Source organism: Paroedura picta, chromosome 12 (genome assembly GCF_049243985.1).
Source record: "Paroedura picta isolate Pp20150507F chromosome 12, Ppicta_v3.0, whole genome shotgun sequence".
Classification (NCBI taxonomy): Eukaryota; Metazoa; Chordata; class Lepidosauria; order Squamata; family Gekkonidae; genus Paroedura; species Paroedura picta.
Window position 1 is genome coordinate 12,655,759 of NC_135380.1, and position 18,913 is coordinate 12,674,671.

The 18,913-nt window shown below is 49.2% G+C and overlaps 1 protein-coding gene across 11 annotated transcripts in view; it reads left to right on the forward strand.

The window, feature by feature from the left end:
* Positions 1-18,913, forward strand: part of ROBO3 (roundabout guidance receptor 3) — a 267,565-nt gene that overhangs the window by 234,028 nt on the left and 14,624 nt on the right. For all 11 annotated transcript variants that reach the window (XM_077305046.1, XM_077305049.1, XM_077305039.1 and 8 more), the window contains 8 exons: positions 4,039-4,120; positions 6,178-6,346; positions 9,592-9,758; positions 11,821-11,942; positions 13,625-13,841; positions 15,755-15,879; positions 16,117-16,288; positions 17,681-17,875. In XM_077305046.1, the coding sequence (XP_077161161.1) occupies positions 4,039-4,120; positions 6,178-6,346; positions 9,592-9,758; positions 11,821-11,942; positions 13,625-13,841; positions 15,755-15,879; positions 16,117-16,288; positions 17,681-17,875 (1,249 nt within the window). The remainder of the gene's footprint in view (positions 1-4,038; positions 4,121-6,177; positions 6,347-9,591; positions 9,759-11,820; positions 11,943-13,624; positions 13,842-15,754; positions 15,880-16,116; positions 16,289-17,680; positions 17,876-18,913) is intronic.

Here is an 18,913-nt window from a genome sequence, read left to right on the forward strand (position 1 = left end):
CCTTCACAGAATCAGCCTCTCCGTCAGATGGCTCTCCAGCCTCTGTTTAAAAATCTCCAAAGATGGAGAACCCACCACCTCCCGAAGAAGCCTGTTCCACTGAGAAACTGCTCTAACTGTCAGGAACTTCTTCCGGATGTTTAGACGGAATTTCTTTTGAATTAATTTCATCCCATTGGTTCTGGTCCGTCTCTCTCGGACAAGAGAGAATAATTCTGCTCCATCCTCTATATGGCAGCCTTTTAAATACTTGAAGATGGTTATCAGATCCCTTCTCAGTCGTCTCCTCTCCAGGCTAAACAGACCAAGCTCCCCCAACCTTTCCTCATACGTCTTGGTCTCCAAACCCCTCCCCGTCTTTGTTGCCCTCCTCTGGACACGCTCCAGTTTGTCTACATCCCTCTTCAACTGGGGTGCCCAAAACTGGACCCAGTTCAGTGCTACTCCTGTGCTGTCGTTCCAAACCTGGTCATGCTTCCAGTGACTTTAGGAATACCTTTTCCTGCTGCTGCCATGTCACTACAGGGAAAGTGAGGGAACTCAGCATCCTAGAATGTGGGTTGCACTTTAGAGTAGCAAAAGGCCACCTAATTGACATGTGATGAAACACACATGAATTGACTGGCGGTTGGGCTTGGGTTTGTTTATTGTTTGTTTGTTTTGTTTCATTCCAACTACGCAGTGTCTTGAACTATCGTTGTGTGCACTGGAACATGTGTCCAGATCACAATTCATTCGACATCTGGGTAAATTCAATCTCTCTAGCGAGCAAGCCGTCAGCGAGCACGTGAATTCCACGACATAGTTAGGAATTGAATTGCTTGCTTTCATAATTGCGGCAAATTGCTAAGTAATGAAATTACTTGATAAAAAGAGAGCCTGTAATTGCCTGATTTAGAACTGAATAGGAATTGTTAAACTCTCCTGAAAGCAGCCCGGAGAACAGCCCAGGCGACTGTGTGCTTATTAAGAAATTAATGTTGTTAACTGGCAGTAAGCCGTTTCTTTGTGCCCGTGTGTGTATGTTTTTCAGTAGCTGCAAACAATCGAGGGCCATTTTCTTTCATTTAACAAAGTAAATATTATAATAAATGGAGGGCGGAGCACACAGACCAAATCTCAGTCCTTTTCCAGGCTAAAGACAGTGAATTCCATTGTAGTGAAGGTTATGCGCCATTTGCCAAGAAGAGCTTGAGAGTAACCAACCCTCTGTATGAGTGAGTTTCTCAAAGCCCTGGTTCTCTGGCATGTTCAATTCCTCCAATGAAGCTTGCTTTCCTAGCTGGACCCAGCACAGACTCCTCGTCCTTAACTTCAGAGACCTTCCTGTGCCCACCGTCACCACCTCGTCTCTGGTCTTTTAGTCAGGGCTCTCAACGTTATTGTACCTGTGGGCATTAGGAGTATTTTGGGGCCCAACAAAAGAGCCGCCATGGGCAAGGGCAGAACCAGTCACAAAATGGCTTCCATGGAAGTGCAGACCAATCTGGCACAAGGTCACTCAGCTGGGGCTACCTGTCGAGGAGTGGGGAATCAAACCCAGCTCGCCATATTGTTATTGTTATCGTTATCGTTATCATTATCATTATCATTATCATTATCATTATCATTATCATTATCATTATCATTATCATTATCATTATTATTATTACTTAATTGATTTATGTCCCGCCCTTCGCTTGGGATCTTGAGGTGGCTAACAGCAGGAATAAAATACAACATGGATACATAAAGAAAACTGTATGAGAATAGACAATCAATAAAACTAGGATTAATAACACACACACACACACACATCCTTGGCCATGAATCAACCTGTACTTGTCAGGGCCGTCCTCGCTGGATGGTGAAAAGGGGAGTGTGTATGTACATAGGGGGCAGCCTGTTGATTAGAGGCCACCACTCTTAACCACGGTACCACAATGGTATATAAGTTGAATAATTAGTTACTTGATTGATCCTGGTACTCCTTAGAGGTCTCCCATCCAAATACTAGTCAGGGCTGACCCTACTTAGCTACTGAGATCTGCCAAGATCAGGCTGGCCTGGGTGATCCAGGTCAGGGCCTGAGGTAAATTAGGCTGACAGGAAATGGCTAGGCCAAGGTTACATACTGAGCTTCCATGGTAGAGTGCATATTTGTTCCTGGGTCTCCCTTATCCTTTTCTAACAGTCTAATCCAGGGGTAGTCAAACTACAGCCCTCCAGATGTCCATGGATGTCCATGGATGTCCAGATGTCCATGCTGGCAGGGGCTCATGGGAATTGTGGTCCATGGACATCTGGAGGGCCACAGTTTGACTACCTCTGGTCTAATCACTATAGCGCATATTTCTTTCTAATACATCTTTCTACAACATTGACAATATAACTTTAGGTGCATCCAGAATTTTTACAACAACTCAGTGAGGTAGGCCAAAATATGCCTATACCTGTATTAGAAATGCAGGCCTTGGACTGAAAGACAGCCAGGCCTGCCTCTGCTCACTTTTTCTCCTCTCTCTACGGCGCCTTTCTCGTTTTCCCTTTGTCAACTTGTCTTCAACAGTCACAGTTCTTGGAACCAAGGGCATTGTGTATAATAAGTACTTGTCTAGCAACGCATTAGATTTGCATAATTTAGCTCTAGGTATTTAGGTCTTCTTGGCGCATAAATTTTGGCCCGGGGAGTGTCGGAGAAGAAAAGAACGTCTTGAGGCAGAGGGCCAGAGGCAGAGGCTTTGTCGGCTCTCTGCGATCCCGATCCCGGCGGGTCCGGCACCCTGCCCCTTCTCCGCACCCGAATCGGATCCGCCATCGGGGTAACACGGAGGTTATTCATGAATTACTTATCAAAACACAGAACTCACGCTAAACATTTGTTTAAAAATTGATGCCGGCAGTCAGCGGGGAGTGAAATATTTCACATCGTTTTTGTGCCTTCATTGTGTCAGAGTCAGGAGGTTAATGCATCAGCCGGGTCCCGGTGCGCCTAATAGCATCATTTTATAGCAGTTGTGGCTCTTTGCCCAGGAAAAAATTAGAGCTGTCAGGTGGATTGGAGGACTAGCATGAGTTAATGGTCCCTCAGGATGGGCCGCCTCTTCAGGCCACTCTGATTCATGGGGAAAAGTGGGGCAGCGTTTCCTGAGCCTCAGCTCCAGGCCCACCTGGTGGGGACATAAAAGCGATCTCCTTCCTGCCCTCTCAGTGTCCCATATAACGGCCATCAGCACAGCAAACTACAGGCCCATTGCCTGCCTGCCTGCCTCCAGGATGGGGGACAGGTCTCTACTATGACATCAGCTTCCTCTTCCCGCTGTGAGCCTTGCCTCTGTCTATGGAGCTTTGCCAAGCCCTGTAAACTACAGTGCATTGGAGATCCTTCCTGCCCTTTTGGCAGTCCTTGAGATAATTGTCACAAGCAATGGAACATGTGGGGAAACGTGAGCTGCAGCATTTTAGACGGTTCATGTGAATGAACGCTTCACCCACACCGGTTCCTCCAGGCAGAGAACCCTTCCTGCAAAGGCAAGATCTGGCCACAGCCACCCATGCTCAGATCACATCCAGATGAGGCTACTGCCCTGTGCTTTAGTTGGGGCTGCCTTTGAAGACTGTTTGGGAACATCAGTCTAGAATGCAGGGAACAAAAGATTCCCTATGTGTACCTTCTGAGTTTGTGGCTGGCTTGCGAAGAAAAAGAAAGAACATCCAAATTGGGTACTGTCTTATGAGCAAGAATATAGGCTAAACCCTTCTTCTTTCCTACATTAACTCTTATAGTCATGGGTGTGACCCGCAAGAGGATTCCGCTGGCTCTGAAGGGTAGTATGGAAGCATGTAGGGGCATCAGGGCTTGTCCTACGCCAACCCACACCCATAATCCCTCATCCTGATTTGTCCCATGTCCTAAAGATAAAGTTAGGGCATTCCCCTCCCTACCCAAAGAAAAGGATCCATATAATGTAAGGTCTAGATGCAAGAAACAAAACAACTCCCCGAGTTCCTTCCACCATTGTTGGCCATGAATAATATCTTCCTTTTTGCATGTTTCAGGTCTCCGACTCTGGACTGTATGTTTGTGTCGCCACAAGCTCCACCGGTGAAACAACATGGAGCGGGTCTCTGGCGGTGCAAGGTCAGTAGCACTTCAGGAAGGGCAGCTGTTGGGCCAGGCTCAACAGCAGGTGTTTATAGGTCCTTGACCACTTGCTTCTTGGGTTGTCCTCAGCAGCTTACTTCTCAACTCACACAGACTTACCCACCCAAACGATGGCTACACTGGTGGGCCTAAAAGAAACATGGATGCATCAGGGCTGCTCCTCCCAGCAGGGAACGGAAGTCCTTCCAAGATGCTTGTGACATAGCAAGGACTTGTGGAGATGCTGCCATAAGAGGGGGATGCAGAGGAGCATTTGTCCCTTTGGTAGAACCAGGGCTAAACCAGGACCCCTCCAGCGGTCCTCCGAGCTGGGAACAGGGCCTTTTTATTATTATTATTATTATTATTAGATTTATAGCCCGCCACTCCCTTGCCCAAGGACCCCGTGATGCCACCAATGTCCCTATGAAGTAGCCTAACATGAGGTCCACTGCCACCAAGCACTTTTCCAATTCAGAATTGGGAGATCAGCCCAGCATCTGTCGGGCCATGGGCGCCGGCCGATGCCCGATCGTGCCAGTCTTTGACAATGGCCCATGTTGGATGGAAACTCCGGGCCACGTTTCCTGCCTCCCCCTGTTCTTTATAGCGCAGCCCTAAACAGAGTTGCCCCCGTGTAATACTATTGACTTCCATGGGCTCGGAAGGGTTTATCTCTGTTTAGGATTACGCTGGGAGCCTCGCAGCCACCCACTAAGGTAGCTCAGGCGAACTGACAGATGGCCGCCCAGCAAATGAATAAGAGCATCTGCTTGGCATGCAAAAGGTCCCAAGTTCAATCCCCGGCTAAGGATTTCAGGCTGGCAGGACTGGGAAAGACTTTTCTCTGCCCGAGACCCTAGAGAGCTCTTACCAGACAGAACAGACATGGCAGGGCTAGATCAATAATACCCAGCCTTTGTAAAAACCAGCTTCCAGTTTTCATCAGGGATTTTAATTTGGGTGTCCCATATCCAGCCGCTCAGCTGCTGCTATTGGCAAGAATCGTAGAGGAGGTTAAAAGCCAGCCTCTACCCTGTGGTTCTCCAGGGTCTCAGGCTGAGGTCTTTCCTAGCCTTTAGACATGCAAAGTGTTGAGCGGGAAGCTTCTCTCTTGGTAGCCAAGAGTCAAATTATGATGTTGTTTTTTTCCCTGTTTGCATCACTGGGAACAGGACTTAAGCAGAACCAAATACACATCATCGCTATTCATTGCAAAATCTTTCCCCTGCCAGCTATCGCTAGCTCCCTCGCTAGTCTTTGGCCTCTTAGCCAAAACAGAGTGGCTGAATTTCTGCCTTATTCGTGAAATCCTAACTGAGTCTCCTGGCCTTAAAACCTGAGCTCGACCATGTCTCCGGGACAGCGATTCCTGCTGCCTTCAGCAACCGGAGCCTTGCTTGGGTTCCTCTCCAAGAATGGCTCATTGAACAGGCAGTAAGCCGCGGTCCGCTTTCTAGCCCAGTAAGCACATTCCTCCCCGTAAGTACTGGGCCCAGGCGGTTAAATGTGAAACCGCCTCAAGGAATAACATTGTTGACACAAAGATGCAGCGGTGAGCTGGGGCCACCCAGACCCCACACGGGCTTTTGCAGACTTCTCATTAAAATAAAGGACTCTCTTTTGGCCAAAATGGAGTTTTGGAAAACAAACAGCCCGGCGAATAAGCAAACCCACAAATCCCGACAGATTCTGTCTTCTTCCAAAGTGCTTGAGACCAGAATTCATGTACAGACCAGTTAGGTTCTTGACAAGACCTTGCTTGGATTCCTCCCCGAGAACGGCTCATTGAATAGACAAGGCCGAACTCCTCTTCCTCAAGTTTACAGCAGGACGTTTTCTCTTCTCGGTTTTGGATGTGGATTTTTTTTCTATTGATCTATTGTGAGGCTATTTAGTTTTGAAGAACTGTTCTCCCAACAACTTTCAGCTGCATAAAAAAGGCAGAATGCATACATGAACCTTGAGTTTCCTCCACCCTACACCACAATGGTGTGCAAAATTACCACCATCTCACCTTCTCTTCTCCCCCCTCCCCCCATTTGTTTCATTAGAAAATGGGGCAGACCTCCAGATGCAGGTCCCAGAGCCAGGCCTTCTCCCTGGGCCGCCATCTGCACCTCTGGTCACTGATGTCACTAAGAACAGCGTCGCTTTGATTTGGAAGCCAAACCCGGTGAGCGGAGGAGCTGCCGTCAGATCTTACATCATTGAAGCATTCAGGTAACTCTCGACTCGCAAGGAAGTTGTGCTTGTGACTGTCCCTGTGCACAAAGCAGAGGAGGTCTCAGGGCGAAAGAGAAAATAACAGCCCAGTAGATCAAGGGTAAGATCGTGGGGCAGAATGAGATACTCCTTACCTAGCCATGTTCGTGGGCTGCAGTTCTCTAAAGCAGGGATAGTCAACCTGTGGTCCTCCAGATGTCCATGGACTACAATTCCCATGAGCCCCTGCCAGCGAATGCTGCATGGAATTGTAGTCCATGGACATCTGGAGGGCCGCAGTTTGACTACCCATGGTGTAAGGAAGAGCTTATTGCAGCTTCGCTTAACATAGTCTCCTTCATTTCATTATCATTCCGTTTTGTAGGGAAGAATCTGTTTACCTGGACAGGTTCCCCCTTTGGGTGAGTAGCGTAGGAGCTTGTATCGGTGGCATGCCACAATGAGGCAGGGAAGCATCTCTGAGCAGACAAGCCAGGCACGGGGCTGTCTTGGAATTCCGTATCCTGGGATAACAATGCTCATTAATTCCCTGTACAACATGAAAGCGGCGAATCAAAGGCTGGAGTGCATTAAGAGTCTGCAGCTAGCTCTCGAGCGCTTCCGAAGTGGCCACGTGAACGGGAACAGTCGTGTTGCGTTTCTTACAGGTAGAGACCACAGTTCCCTGGAGCATCGCAGTGACCTATAAATGACCCGCCGAGAGTCAGCAGCGCGCGTGTGTTCTTGTTCGCGTTAGCCTGTTATCTGGGGATGACAATTTCTGAATCTTGTTTGTGTCAAGACTACTTCGGTGCTGCAAAGCGCCGAATCTTTTTCTGCTTCATCAGCCCCAGCGAGCCTGTCTGGAGGAGGGTTTTGGAGGTCATGGGGGCAGAAGCAAGCAGCTGGGTAAATGTTTTGCCGTCAGCACGTTCCTGGGCAGCAGGTCACCCCAGCGAATCCCTGTTAAGCCCCTGTTTGTCATTCCCCGCTGACGGCAGGCCACCGAATGGCCCGTGGCTCGAATTCTTCTTTTCGGCAGTCAGGTTGCTGAGGCGCCTTGTGAGCAAAGGCAAACACTGCTCTCTTGCCTGGTTTAAGGACCTGGGCCAACGTGCCTCGCAGCCATCTGCTCCAGAGCTGGGGATCTGTGGGGGAGCGCAGGTGGTGCAGCGTTTGGGTGAGCAGTGAGAAATTTCGCAAACATTGAGCCGGTCCGGGAATGAACTGTAAATCATTGGACAGGCTGGTTCCGGGCTTATCTTTGCACATGGGTGTGCATGCAGCATTACAGAGATGCAGAGTTAAAGAAGGTGTGAAGTTGCCCTTTGGGGGGATGGTGTAAACTGAGCTAGTCAGATTTCAGGAGCTAAACAGGATCGATACTTGAGGACTCTGAAGAGGAAGACAGTGGCAAACCACCTCTGCTTCTCCCTGGCCTCAAAAGCCCCCTTGCAGAGGTTCCCATACGAAGAAGATGGGGTGGTTTTTTATACCCTGCTTTTCACTACCTGAAGGTGGCTTACATGCAACTTTTCCTTCCTCTCCCCACAACAGACACCCTGTGAGGTCTGTGGGACTGAAAGAGCTCTTAACAGAACTGTGACCGGCTCAAGGTCACCCAGCAGGCTGCCTGTGGAGGAGGAGTGGGGAATCAAACCCATCTCTCCAGATTAGAGTCCATCTTTCTTAACCGCTACACCAAGCTAGCTCTCATTGGTTGGTTGGCACTTGTTGGCACTTGGTTACATTCTTTGTTTTTAATGTTCATGCGAGCAAGCCAGTGAAACTGCATATCTCAGCCAATCTGCAGTTCTCAGGTCCCCAGTATCCTTGCAAAACATGTTCCAGCATCCCCGTCTGGCTCTGCTCTTTGTTGACTGCAGACCCAAGGCTCGCAAGAAGGGGCAGATTGGACCATCCCCGGTCCCCACCCCCCACGCAGTCTTGTACAGACCACAGGAAGTCCTGCATCCTGGAAACAGCAACATTTCATTTTGGGAATGAACAAACCTGGCACGAGTCCAGCTTCCTGTTTACTTCCCAAGCTGAGCCTGCGGCAGAAAAAAAAAAAATGTCGTTCGTCAGGCCAATGTTAGATTCTGGACCCTGAAAACTGTGATCAGCAGTGCCAGCCACACTTCCTGCACTCTTGGCTCTCCCGAAACTAGGGAGGGTGGCCGAGGCTGCTCAAAGCTGCGCTTCTGGCCGAGGCTGCTTCCTTACCCCGGTGGACATGGTGATCTTATTGCAATAGAACAAAAACTTGCAGCCAGGCTTGCCTGTATGGAGACGACTGTCCAGTTGCAAATTATTGTGACAGCGCAACAGTGACACAATACCTAAGGATAAGAGCCCGCCTTTCTCCCTAACGAGGAACCCAAACAGCTGACATGAGGACCCCAAACAGCTGGCGTTGTTTCCCTCGCCATTATTTCATTGTCGCATTGCCCCCAGGGAATAAGTCAGACTGCAAGTGTGTGAGTAGCTCAAGGTCACCCAGCCAGTTTCCATAGCAAAGTAGGGATTCAAACTCAGGTTTCCCAGATCTTAGTCTGACATTCTAAGCCAGCCTTTCTCAACTTTTTTAACACCGAGAAACCAGTGAAACATTCTTCAGGCTTTGAGAAACCCCAGAAGTGGTGCAATCATGCAGAATGTGGTTGGGAAGCGTAGCTGAGGACACGCCCACCTGGGGCCCCTCCCCTTCCCACCCCCTCCAGGCCCATCATTGGCCATTTGGGGAGGGGGAGGGCAGTTGACATGACCATACATAGTCATACTGCCCGATAAGCATTTAACAAATTTTAAAAATATATTTAAAAATTAATCACGCTCACTTGAGAAACCCTTCCAGGGCTATCAAGAAACCGCCACAGATCAAAAGGATATTGGCAACAACAAGTACTATGAACCAAGGGAAGCTTGGCAGCCAGCTGGGTGACCTTGGGTTAGTCACAGCCCTGATAGCGCTGTTCTGACTGAGCAGTCCTGTCAGAGCTCTCTCAGCCCCTCCTACCCCATAGAGTGTCTGTTGTGGGGGAAGCCACTTTGAGACTCCTTTTGGCAGTGAAAAGCGGGGTATAAAACCCAACTCTTCTTCTAGCTGGACAGCAAAAGGTTTGTTTGGTTTTGGAGACCTGGGCGAGGAATACTGATCTCAAGGTTTGACTCTGCATCAATTGGCTTCTGGCGTCGAAGCGGCCCTGCCTGGGGTCACAGGACTCGAGGGTCCGTCTCACGCTGTCTCTGTCCCGTTGCAGCCAGTCGTCGGGGAGCACGTGGCAGACGGTGGCCGATAACGTGAAGGTGGAGAAGCACACGGTCAGCGGCTTGAACCCCAACACCATCTACCTCTTCCTCATACGGGCGGTCAACATGTATGGCCTGAGCGACCCCAGCCCAGTCTCGGAGCCAGTCCGCACGCAAGGTGAGGCTGCCCGGGGCTTCTGAATTTGGCCAGGATTCAAATCACTTGCTCATCCCCAATCTCCAGGTCATCATTTTGATATTTGTATCTGATTTTTCTAACTGGAGGGGGGGAGCAACACCCCGAAAACATCATCCTCTTCTTCTGTTTTGATTGTCATAACAACAACCCTGCAAAGTAGGTTGGGCTGAGAGAGAGTGACCGGCCTAAGGTCGCCCAGCAAATTTCCATGGCCACACAGGGGTCAAACCTGGGAATCCGTATGGACAGCTGTACGTTCCCTATCAGTCTGGATCTTAAGGAACTAAAGGATGCCTTCAGGGATTCTGATGGGAGCAAGAAAAGCTACCAGGCATCACACTGAAACCATTCAATATCTTAAGATGTTTAGCTTTCTGTGTGGGCAGGGTTTAGCCTTTGCACTTTCAAAGCTGAGATCATGTGGGCAGTAAATGGTGAAATCTGAGATATCCACTGCACATACAAATGAATAACTGCAGCCAATAAATAACCAATCTTGTTCGGTTTGGTTGAAAAGCAGCTCTGGAGAAGCTGCCCCTAATAGTGGAGAAGCCATAAGGAGAGGGGTGCATAATGCTTTCCATGCCATTCATCTTCCTAGTCTGAATTCCTCCTCTGTCCCCCAGAATTTCCCCTGATAGGTTTGGCACAAGGGAGAGTAAAGCCATTTAAGGTGGTGATTTAGAGCAGAGACGAGGGAGATGGGAAAGGGTTCTGCACCCCACCCCACCCAAGGTCTGCACCTTCTCTACGTCTGCTGCTCCCATCAGTCATGCATTCCAGATTGATTTTTAAACCAAATCAGGACCATTGATCTACACTTTTACATTTGCATGAAATTTGCAGAGCAGCTCATAGAAACAAACAGATTGGTGTCTCCAGGGCATGGACAGAGGGTGGATTGGGGGTGAGTAAATGCTTACCCTTTATTGCAATCCACAGGGAGGAGGCTGTGCTGATTGCCAAGAGTATGGCCTCGTGGCACAAAGAAGCCATGTTAGAAGATTGTGTGGGGCTCAGGAAAATGGCATGGGGCTCTGAGTCTGGCTGCTCTGCATAGGCAGGAGAATGATGGACAGAGCCCAGAGAGAGAGAATGCCCTTTTTTTATTTGAAAGTTCACTGTAAGTGGACACCTGGCAGGCATGGAATGGGATATGCCCAATTCTTTCTCTCTGATGTGCCTTTTGTTGTTGTTACGTGTGGGAAGGCTGAAGGTATTTTGTTCTGTTTGGAGGGGAGGGGGGTTGACATATGACCACAGGCAGCTTGAAGGAGTAAAACTTATTCTAGTCCCCCTCCTCCTCCCCCCTTTGCAACATGTGCATATTCATCAAGGACTGGATGCCTCAGTTCCTCTCGTAATGGCTATCCCCTCTCAAAGTGAACAAATATGCAAAACAAGCATATACATTTCTAATTTGTTTGTTTCATACGGTTTTTATGGTTGTAGCGTTGCTGTTTTCTTGGTGCAGTTTCCCTCCCCTCCCCAGTCTGCAAAGGTATGTGCTCCTAACATGTATTTGATACACACACACACACACACATAACATGAAATAGCAAAAAAAAAAAAAAAAAAGAGGAAAATTAAAGCTTTTAAAAAGATAAATAGTGTCAGAATCGATGCCTTCTCTAACTAATAGCTAATGCTTCAGCTTTCCAAGTAGCTTAACTTTGTGCCTTTAAATTACAAACGTGTACCCAATACTCCAAAAGTAACAGCGGATTAATTTTTCCTACCTTCCTAGAGTCAGTTATAATTTTTCAGCATATTAATCAACACTGTGTGCTAAAAGTCTCTCCAGTCTTCCAGTGCAGGGCCCTTCTGTTGCTTCTTTGCAGGTTTCCCCCCAACTATTTGACTCACTGGCTCTCTTTACAGCCCGTCCAAGTAACCAGAATAAAGGTTTGGGTCGCTTCTGGGGCTGCAAGCCCTCCCCTTCCAGGGCCCTTAACTATGCTTCCGCCTGCAAAAGAGAGTGCCGGGGAAGCAACCCATTGCAAGGGCCTCGCTCAGCCTCCTGTCTTCTCTGGTTTGGCAGATGTGAGTCCCACCCGGCAGGGAGTAGATCACAGGCAGGTGCAAAAGGAACTCGGCGAGGTTGTGGTCCAGCTGCAGGAACCCGTCATCCTCACCTCCACCACCATCCAAGTGACGTGGACCGTGAGTATCCTGGGGGTCTCAATCCTTCTCCCAAATGACACGGTGGGCTAACCATCAAGTGGTTCGGTGAATGGGTTAGGCAACAGAAATGCAGTGGGAGCTTGTCATTGGTGGGGGAGCCATTCCTTCAACAGCAGCTGTCTTATGGCGATCCCGAAGGGCGTTCAAGGCAAGAGACCTTCAGAGGTGGTTTGCCATCGCCCGCCTCTGTCCAGCAATCCGGGACTTCTTTTGTTGTCTCCCTTCCAAGGGCTCACCAGGCCCGACCCCACTTAGCTTCAGAGAACTGATGAGATAGCCCTAGCCTGAGCCACTCAGGTCAGGACAGCAGTTCCTGGGATCACCACTAATAGGGAAGGCCAAACATGCTGGGAGTCGGGGCCTCTGCTGCTTCCCACGAGAAAGGCAGCTGCATTTCCCGCAAAATGTGATGAGGAGGACAATGTTGTGGTGGGAGTAAAAACAGGCTGGAGGCGGCATCCTGGGGCAGCTGCAAGCTGCAAATCCAAGAGTTGGGAAGATCTACTTAGCTGACGTGGATTGAAGTCACTGGCAATAGGAACCCTGACCTGGTTAACCCAGGCTAGCCCAATCTTATCAGATCTCAGAAGTTAAACAGGGTCAACCCCGGCTAGGATGTGGATGGGAGTCCTCCCAGGTACACAGTAGGGGCCACAATTGGAAATGGAAAAATGTCACCAATAGTTGTGCTCCGAGTTGCTTCTTGGTTCGGCTGGCCCTGGTCAATAGAGGTCAGGGTGGTCTGGAGCAGTGATCCACGCAACAGGTTGGGAACCACAAGTTTGACCCTGTGGCCTGATGCCTAGCGTGCCATATACGTGGAATCACTTTTCAAAGAGAAGCACAAGAATAATAAAGGCAGAGCATGCATTTTGTACTCTATTGCAGCGGTCCCTAACTTTTTTATCACCGGGGACCGGTCAACGCTTGACAATTTTACTGAGGCCCGGGGGGGGGGGGTAGTTTTTTGCCGGGTAAAAAGTATCAAAATAAATAAACAAAGTGTGTCTGCTCCAGAGGCTACAGCAAAGGGAAAATGATGCTAGGCAGGAAAATGTAAAAGAAATGCATAAAGATGTTTGTGGAAATAGAGGTGGAGTGATCGTATAAAACTCACGGCAGGGGGGCAAGGGTCTGGGGATGGGGGCAGAGAAACGAGAGGAGTACAGCAAGATCAGATCAGATTTATTAATACGGTCAAAAACCAGCAAACAAAGTACATTTGATTATATGATTATTAATTTACATTAACTAGAAATGGATACATTGAGGGTAGAGTATAAAAATACGGCAACAATGAAATTACCCGTTTTGTTTAAGTGAGGCTTTTTGTTTTCTAAATGCCGAGAAGCAAAATTTTGCAGCTGCGTTTGAAATCACCTTTGACCCGTCATCCAAAAGGAATTTTAGCAGGCTAATTTCAGGTAGCTATCCAGGGGCTTAAAGCGGGAAAGGGCAGCTGTTATCAGCTCATTTCTTTCCACTTCATATAACTGCATAGTGGAATGAAATATGGGAGGTTGCCTCCAAAAAGTCCAACAAGAGGTCGGGAAGCAGAGAGGAGGGATGGGTGGGTGAGGAGATGGGCCAACAGAGCCCTGTGGCCCAAGGCAACGAGTACCACTTCCAAGCATTGACTGATGGGTCTTCCTTTCCTTCAGGTGGACCGCCAGGCTCAGTTTATCCAAGGCTACCGGGTGCTGTACCGGCCCAAGAGCAGCACCTGGTTGGTGCAGGACGTGAAGTCGCCCACGGAACGAAGCACCGTCCTGGTGGAGCTGCACAAGGGCCAAGAATACGAGATCAAGATCCGCCCCTATTTCGATGAGTTCCAGGGCATGGATAGTGAAGTGCTGCTAGTGCGTACCCCAGAGGAAGGTATGCACTGATTGAGGAGGGAGCTTGCCTCTCAATAGGGATGTGTGCTTCGGCACAGTTCGGCCACCTTGGTGATCACCGAAGCCCAAAGTGGCGTGTAGGAGGCCAGTGCCACGGTGCAGAGAGGAGGGGCGGGCGAGGCGGACGAACCGCGTGACTCTACTCAAGGCCGCAATCCGGCGAAAAACAAAACAGACTGTTTCATCAGCTCTTTCGAGTTATTCTGGTAGGGACTGGGAGAAGTTGACTGAGAAGCTCTTTACGGAGCAACTGTTGTGAGTCGAATCGTCCTCCGGTTTTGTTATTATCGCAGCGTGAGAAACGAAGCCATCGTTAATTAGGCCACCAGGCTTTGTGAGAATAAATTGTGTTGTTTCCCCAGACCACAAACAGGTACCTCCAAAATCTGTGTCCCTAAGGACAGATGCTAGCTGTGAGACAGGCAAGTTCATAATTGTTAATGCTCTAGGGGGAAGTTAGGGGGAGTTGAGCCGACAATGGATCACTGCCTGATTTCTGGTGGGAAAACCAACACGTCTCTAGGAATCATTGGTAATTCTATAGTTTAAAAACCCATAAAGTTTCCAGCGGTTTCACTAAGCCATTGGGTCAGTTTTGGGGAAAACCCAAAAGTGACATCAGCTGTCACTAACAACTTCGTTAAAAATATTCTCCTGCTGGCACTCTGGTGGAGACCTCCCACTCCCAATAGACATATGCAATCTTGGGAAGTTTGTAAGAAGTTTTGTGAATAATGAAGGACAAACTTCCACTTGATAAATCCCAACAAGGCACTTCCAATGTAAACAATTGGGTGGACCACAGGATGCTCATCAAAACATACATAGACCAAGCAAGATTGAAATCAGCCTCTGCCCTTGCTTAGGCATTAATAAACCCATGTGGGGCTGATTCTGCACTAATTTTGTTTTTTCCATTGTGGATCCTGCTGAATTCAGATCGATTTGAAATCGGGTCTTCCTCTATTCCCCCCCCCCCATTGAAACAGAAAGTGTTCTGTACTTCATTGGGGAAGCTCAGAACAGGGAGGGGATGCCAAGTCCAGCAGGAGTTTTTTTCTTTTCTTGAATGGGGGGGGTTGAGGATTGGAGATGGAGGAGGGGGAAATAAGGCAAATCTCTGCTGAGAGAAGTTTGGCCTTCTGAAGCGCAATCACTTTAAGACAAGCCTTGCAACCGGGAACCCAGAAGTCTTTGAACTGATGCTCTGGGCAATTAGGGAAGACTGGAGGCATGAGGCAGCAAGTTAATTTACGAAAAGCAGAAATCTGCACAATTCCTGATGCCGATTTTTCAAATATCGTGGGTTATATCCACTTCTGGATATCGCGGGAGAAAGGTAGGGTCACACTGGATCAATCATGCAGGTTGGGTAGTCCCTGGAGATTCTGGGGGTGGGGCCTGGGGAGGGCAGGATTTGGGATGTAGGGGACCACAGCAAGGCACAACACCATAGAGTCCTCCCTCCAGAGGAGCCATTCGCTCCAGAGGAACTCACCTCTTTTGTCCAGAGATCAGTTGGGGTTCCAGGAGATCTCCAGGCCCCACCTGGAGGTTGGCAACTCTAGACACATCCCATAAGGCAAGCCATCCTATAGTTCTGTAGCAGAGTGGGGGGGGGATTTGTCTGTGTTAACCTTTAGTGCCATGGCAAAAAGAACGTACCCTTGGGTTTCTTTTGAGGAACACCTATTCAAAACTCATTTAAACGCAGAACTCTGAAGGCTGATAAAAATCTGAAATTGCAGGTGACCTTTAATTTCATCACCTTCCAGTAACTCGGCGTGTCCTCGGCACTATTTTTGTGGCATCCCAAACCTCAGAGCGCCAGTCCCTAAATGCCACACAGCTTCCGAGCCGTAAAGTAATTTTATTCCCCTTTTCCTTGCCCAGCTCCCAGCGCTCCTCCTCAGTCAGTTACCGTAGTAACTGTGGGGAGCAGCAACAGCACCAGCATCAGCGTTTCGTGGGAGCCGCCATCTCCCGAAGATCAGAACGGCATCATCCAGGATTACCGGGTAAGGAAGAGTAGCCCCCGACCAGGGTCGTGAGAACTCTAGAGGGGTCTGCATAGGCCTCGGACTCTAGCCGGAGCAAGAGCCACAGTGCATGCTGGGAAGTGGCAGTGGGGAGTCTGCTTTCCTGGAGGATATCATCTTGGCCGTTGATCAGAACATCTCCGCGGACTTTCCGCGGTGGCAAAAAGCCACAGGACGAAAGGCATCAATGAGCAAACAGTCTTCCCGTTGCGGCAGGTTTGGTGTCTCGGCAATGAGTCTCGGTACCACATCAACAAGACGGTGGATGGCACAATGCGGTCGACAGTCTTGCAGGGCTTGGTGCCGGGCATGCTGTACCGCACAGAGGTGGCGGCAGCCACCAGCGCGGGCATCGGCGTGAGGAGTGCACCTGTCACCATACAGATCAGTGAGTATAATAATAATAATAATAATAATAATAATAATAATAATAATAATAATAATAATAATAATAATAATAATTTATTTTTATAGCCCACACTTCCCAATGGCTCAGGGCGGGTAGCAACAGAACTTCATACAATGTACATCACATTAACAAATTGTATTAATTAGATAAGTATATTTAAATTAAATTAAGTAAATGGTATTAATCAAATTATATAAATTATATTCATAAATGTTCTCCTAGAGGGGTCCAGTTTTGCTGGGCAATTGGTGTTTTTTTGGTTTTCAGTTTTGTAGGCAGGGAGGCCAGCATTTCCTTGTTGTTAATCCTCTCTGGTGGAACAGCTCTCGTTTTACGGGCCCTCCGGTACTTTTTACAGTCTTGGAGGTCCCTGATCTCCGCAGGAGAAGCGTTCCACCAGGTTGGGGCCAGAACCGAGAGGGCCCTTTCTCTGGTTGAGGCCAGATTTATGTCTTTCGGACCAGGAACCCTCAGCCGCTGATTTTCCATGACTCCTCCAAGAGCCACAGAGGGAGAATAGGCTTAGACCTAGGCCCGAATACTGCATGGAAGAGAGCGTGCCCCAGGGCTGCCTAGAGCTTCCATGGGGGCCCCCTCTGGCCTCCTTCATGCTAGCCTGCCCAAACATCAATACAAAATCCAAGGGTTAGGTCAGACTCCACAAACGTGCTGCTCCCTGTCCCACCCCAGTCGAGGGCAGGGCAAAAGTGTGGCTGGCACTGATGTCGAAGTTGTCCCTGCCCATCCTTGCCACAGGCACTCAGGTTCATAGAATCATAGAGTTGGAAGGGGCCATACAGGCCACCTAGTCCAACCTCCTGCTCAACACAGGATCATAGAATCACAGAATCATAGAGTTGGAAGGGGCCATACAGGCCATCTAGTCCAACCCCCTGCTCAATGCAGGATCAGCCCTAAGCATCCAAGAAAAGTGTGTATCCAACCTTTGCTTGAAGACTGCCAGTGAGGAGGAGCTCACCACCTCCTTAGGCAGCCAATTCCACTGCTGAACTACTCTGACTGTGGAAATTTTCCCCCCTGATATCTAGCCTATATTGTTGGAGGTTCCTTCTAGAGCTGTCTTGAACATCAATGGCTGTAGCCGTGATGCGAAGAGGGGCCTGCTCCTTCAACCCCCTCAGGTCCCTGTTGCAGCCTGTGTCTGGGGCAGGCTCAAGGCTTTGCATTGTAGAAGCCTCTGCTCCCAACTCTCGGCCATTTTTGCCTCCAAGCGGAATTCTACCACGCAAAGCCCACCTACGGTCTGAAGTGGCACAGCCCACGTGCAGGTTACTAGTCCTCAATGATGATGAGCGTTTCTCAGGTTGCCTACCTTAACCAGATGCTTTTTGCCTTCTGCCCCTACGGCAGAGCCCTTGCCGGACCAGGACTCGGTGTCCGTGAGCAACGGGGACAGTGTGAGCCTCGCCGAGCAGATCACCGACGTGGTGAAGCAGCCGGCCTTCATCGCCGGCATCGGAGGGGCCTGCTGGGTCATCCTGATGTGCTTCAGCGTGTGGATCTATTGCCGCCGGAAGAAGAGGAAGGAGCTGAGTCACTACACAGGTGAGGGCCCAGGCTGGCCGGCCCCCTCCACTCCCCACATCCCGTGCCTCCCTCCAGGTGGAGGGGCTGGAGAGTAGATGACTGAAATGCCACGTCTAAATCAGATTAATTGATAAACGTTAGCCTTAATTGGCATGGTCAGTTTCCATCGCTTCCCAGCCTGAGTGGACCATCTGAAAAACGGGGACGTTACTAGCTCACTTCACAAGGGTTCTTGGGAGGACGGAATGTAAGGCTTGTGGGCCTCCCCTTAAGAAGTAGGCCACCCTTTGACCACCTGGGTGTGACTTGCTGACCTAGCCCTCTGCTGCCCGATGGCAGGTGTCCCGTTCTGGGGAAGGTCTGTTTCCCACCATGCTGGGGTTTTGTACTCTTCCGTTTTGTTTTAATGGGGTTTTATTGTCGTGGAAATTTTATGTTGTAATCCACCACGAGCTAGCATGCTGAGAGTGGTGGATAAGAAATATAAATATAATAATAATAACCATGACTGGAGGGAGGTGAGGGGGCTCAAATCCCCATTCTGCCTTGAAGCAGGGTGACTGGGGGGGAGGCAGTCTTTGTCTCTCTCGCCCTGACCCAGAGATGTCAAACTCACGGCCTGTGGCCTGGAACTGCCCCCCCCCCTCCCGGATCTTATCTGGCTTGCAAGCAACTGATTATTGCCAGATGACAGCAGCTGTGCATTATGTTCCTGTGTGCTGTTCCAGTGCCGGTGCATAACGGGTGGTGGAAATGGGAGGGCGGGCATTGGGGAGATGCGTTAAGGAGATACTGTAAGGCTGCTAGTGTTTTCAGTACGTTTGTATTTTGAGTAAAAAGGAACATTGTTGGCTGGTTCAAATGGGTAGCCGTGTTGGTCTGAAGTAGCACAATAAAATCAGAGTCCAATGGCACCTTTAAGACCAGCAAAGAGTGCTTGCCCTCGAAAGCTCACGCCCTGAATAAATCTCTGTTGGTCTTAAAGGTGTTGCTGGACTCTGATCTTATTGTTGTCTGGGTTTGCCTGTGTCCTTCACAAAGTTTATATCCCTGGTG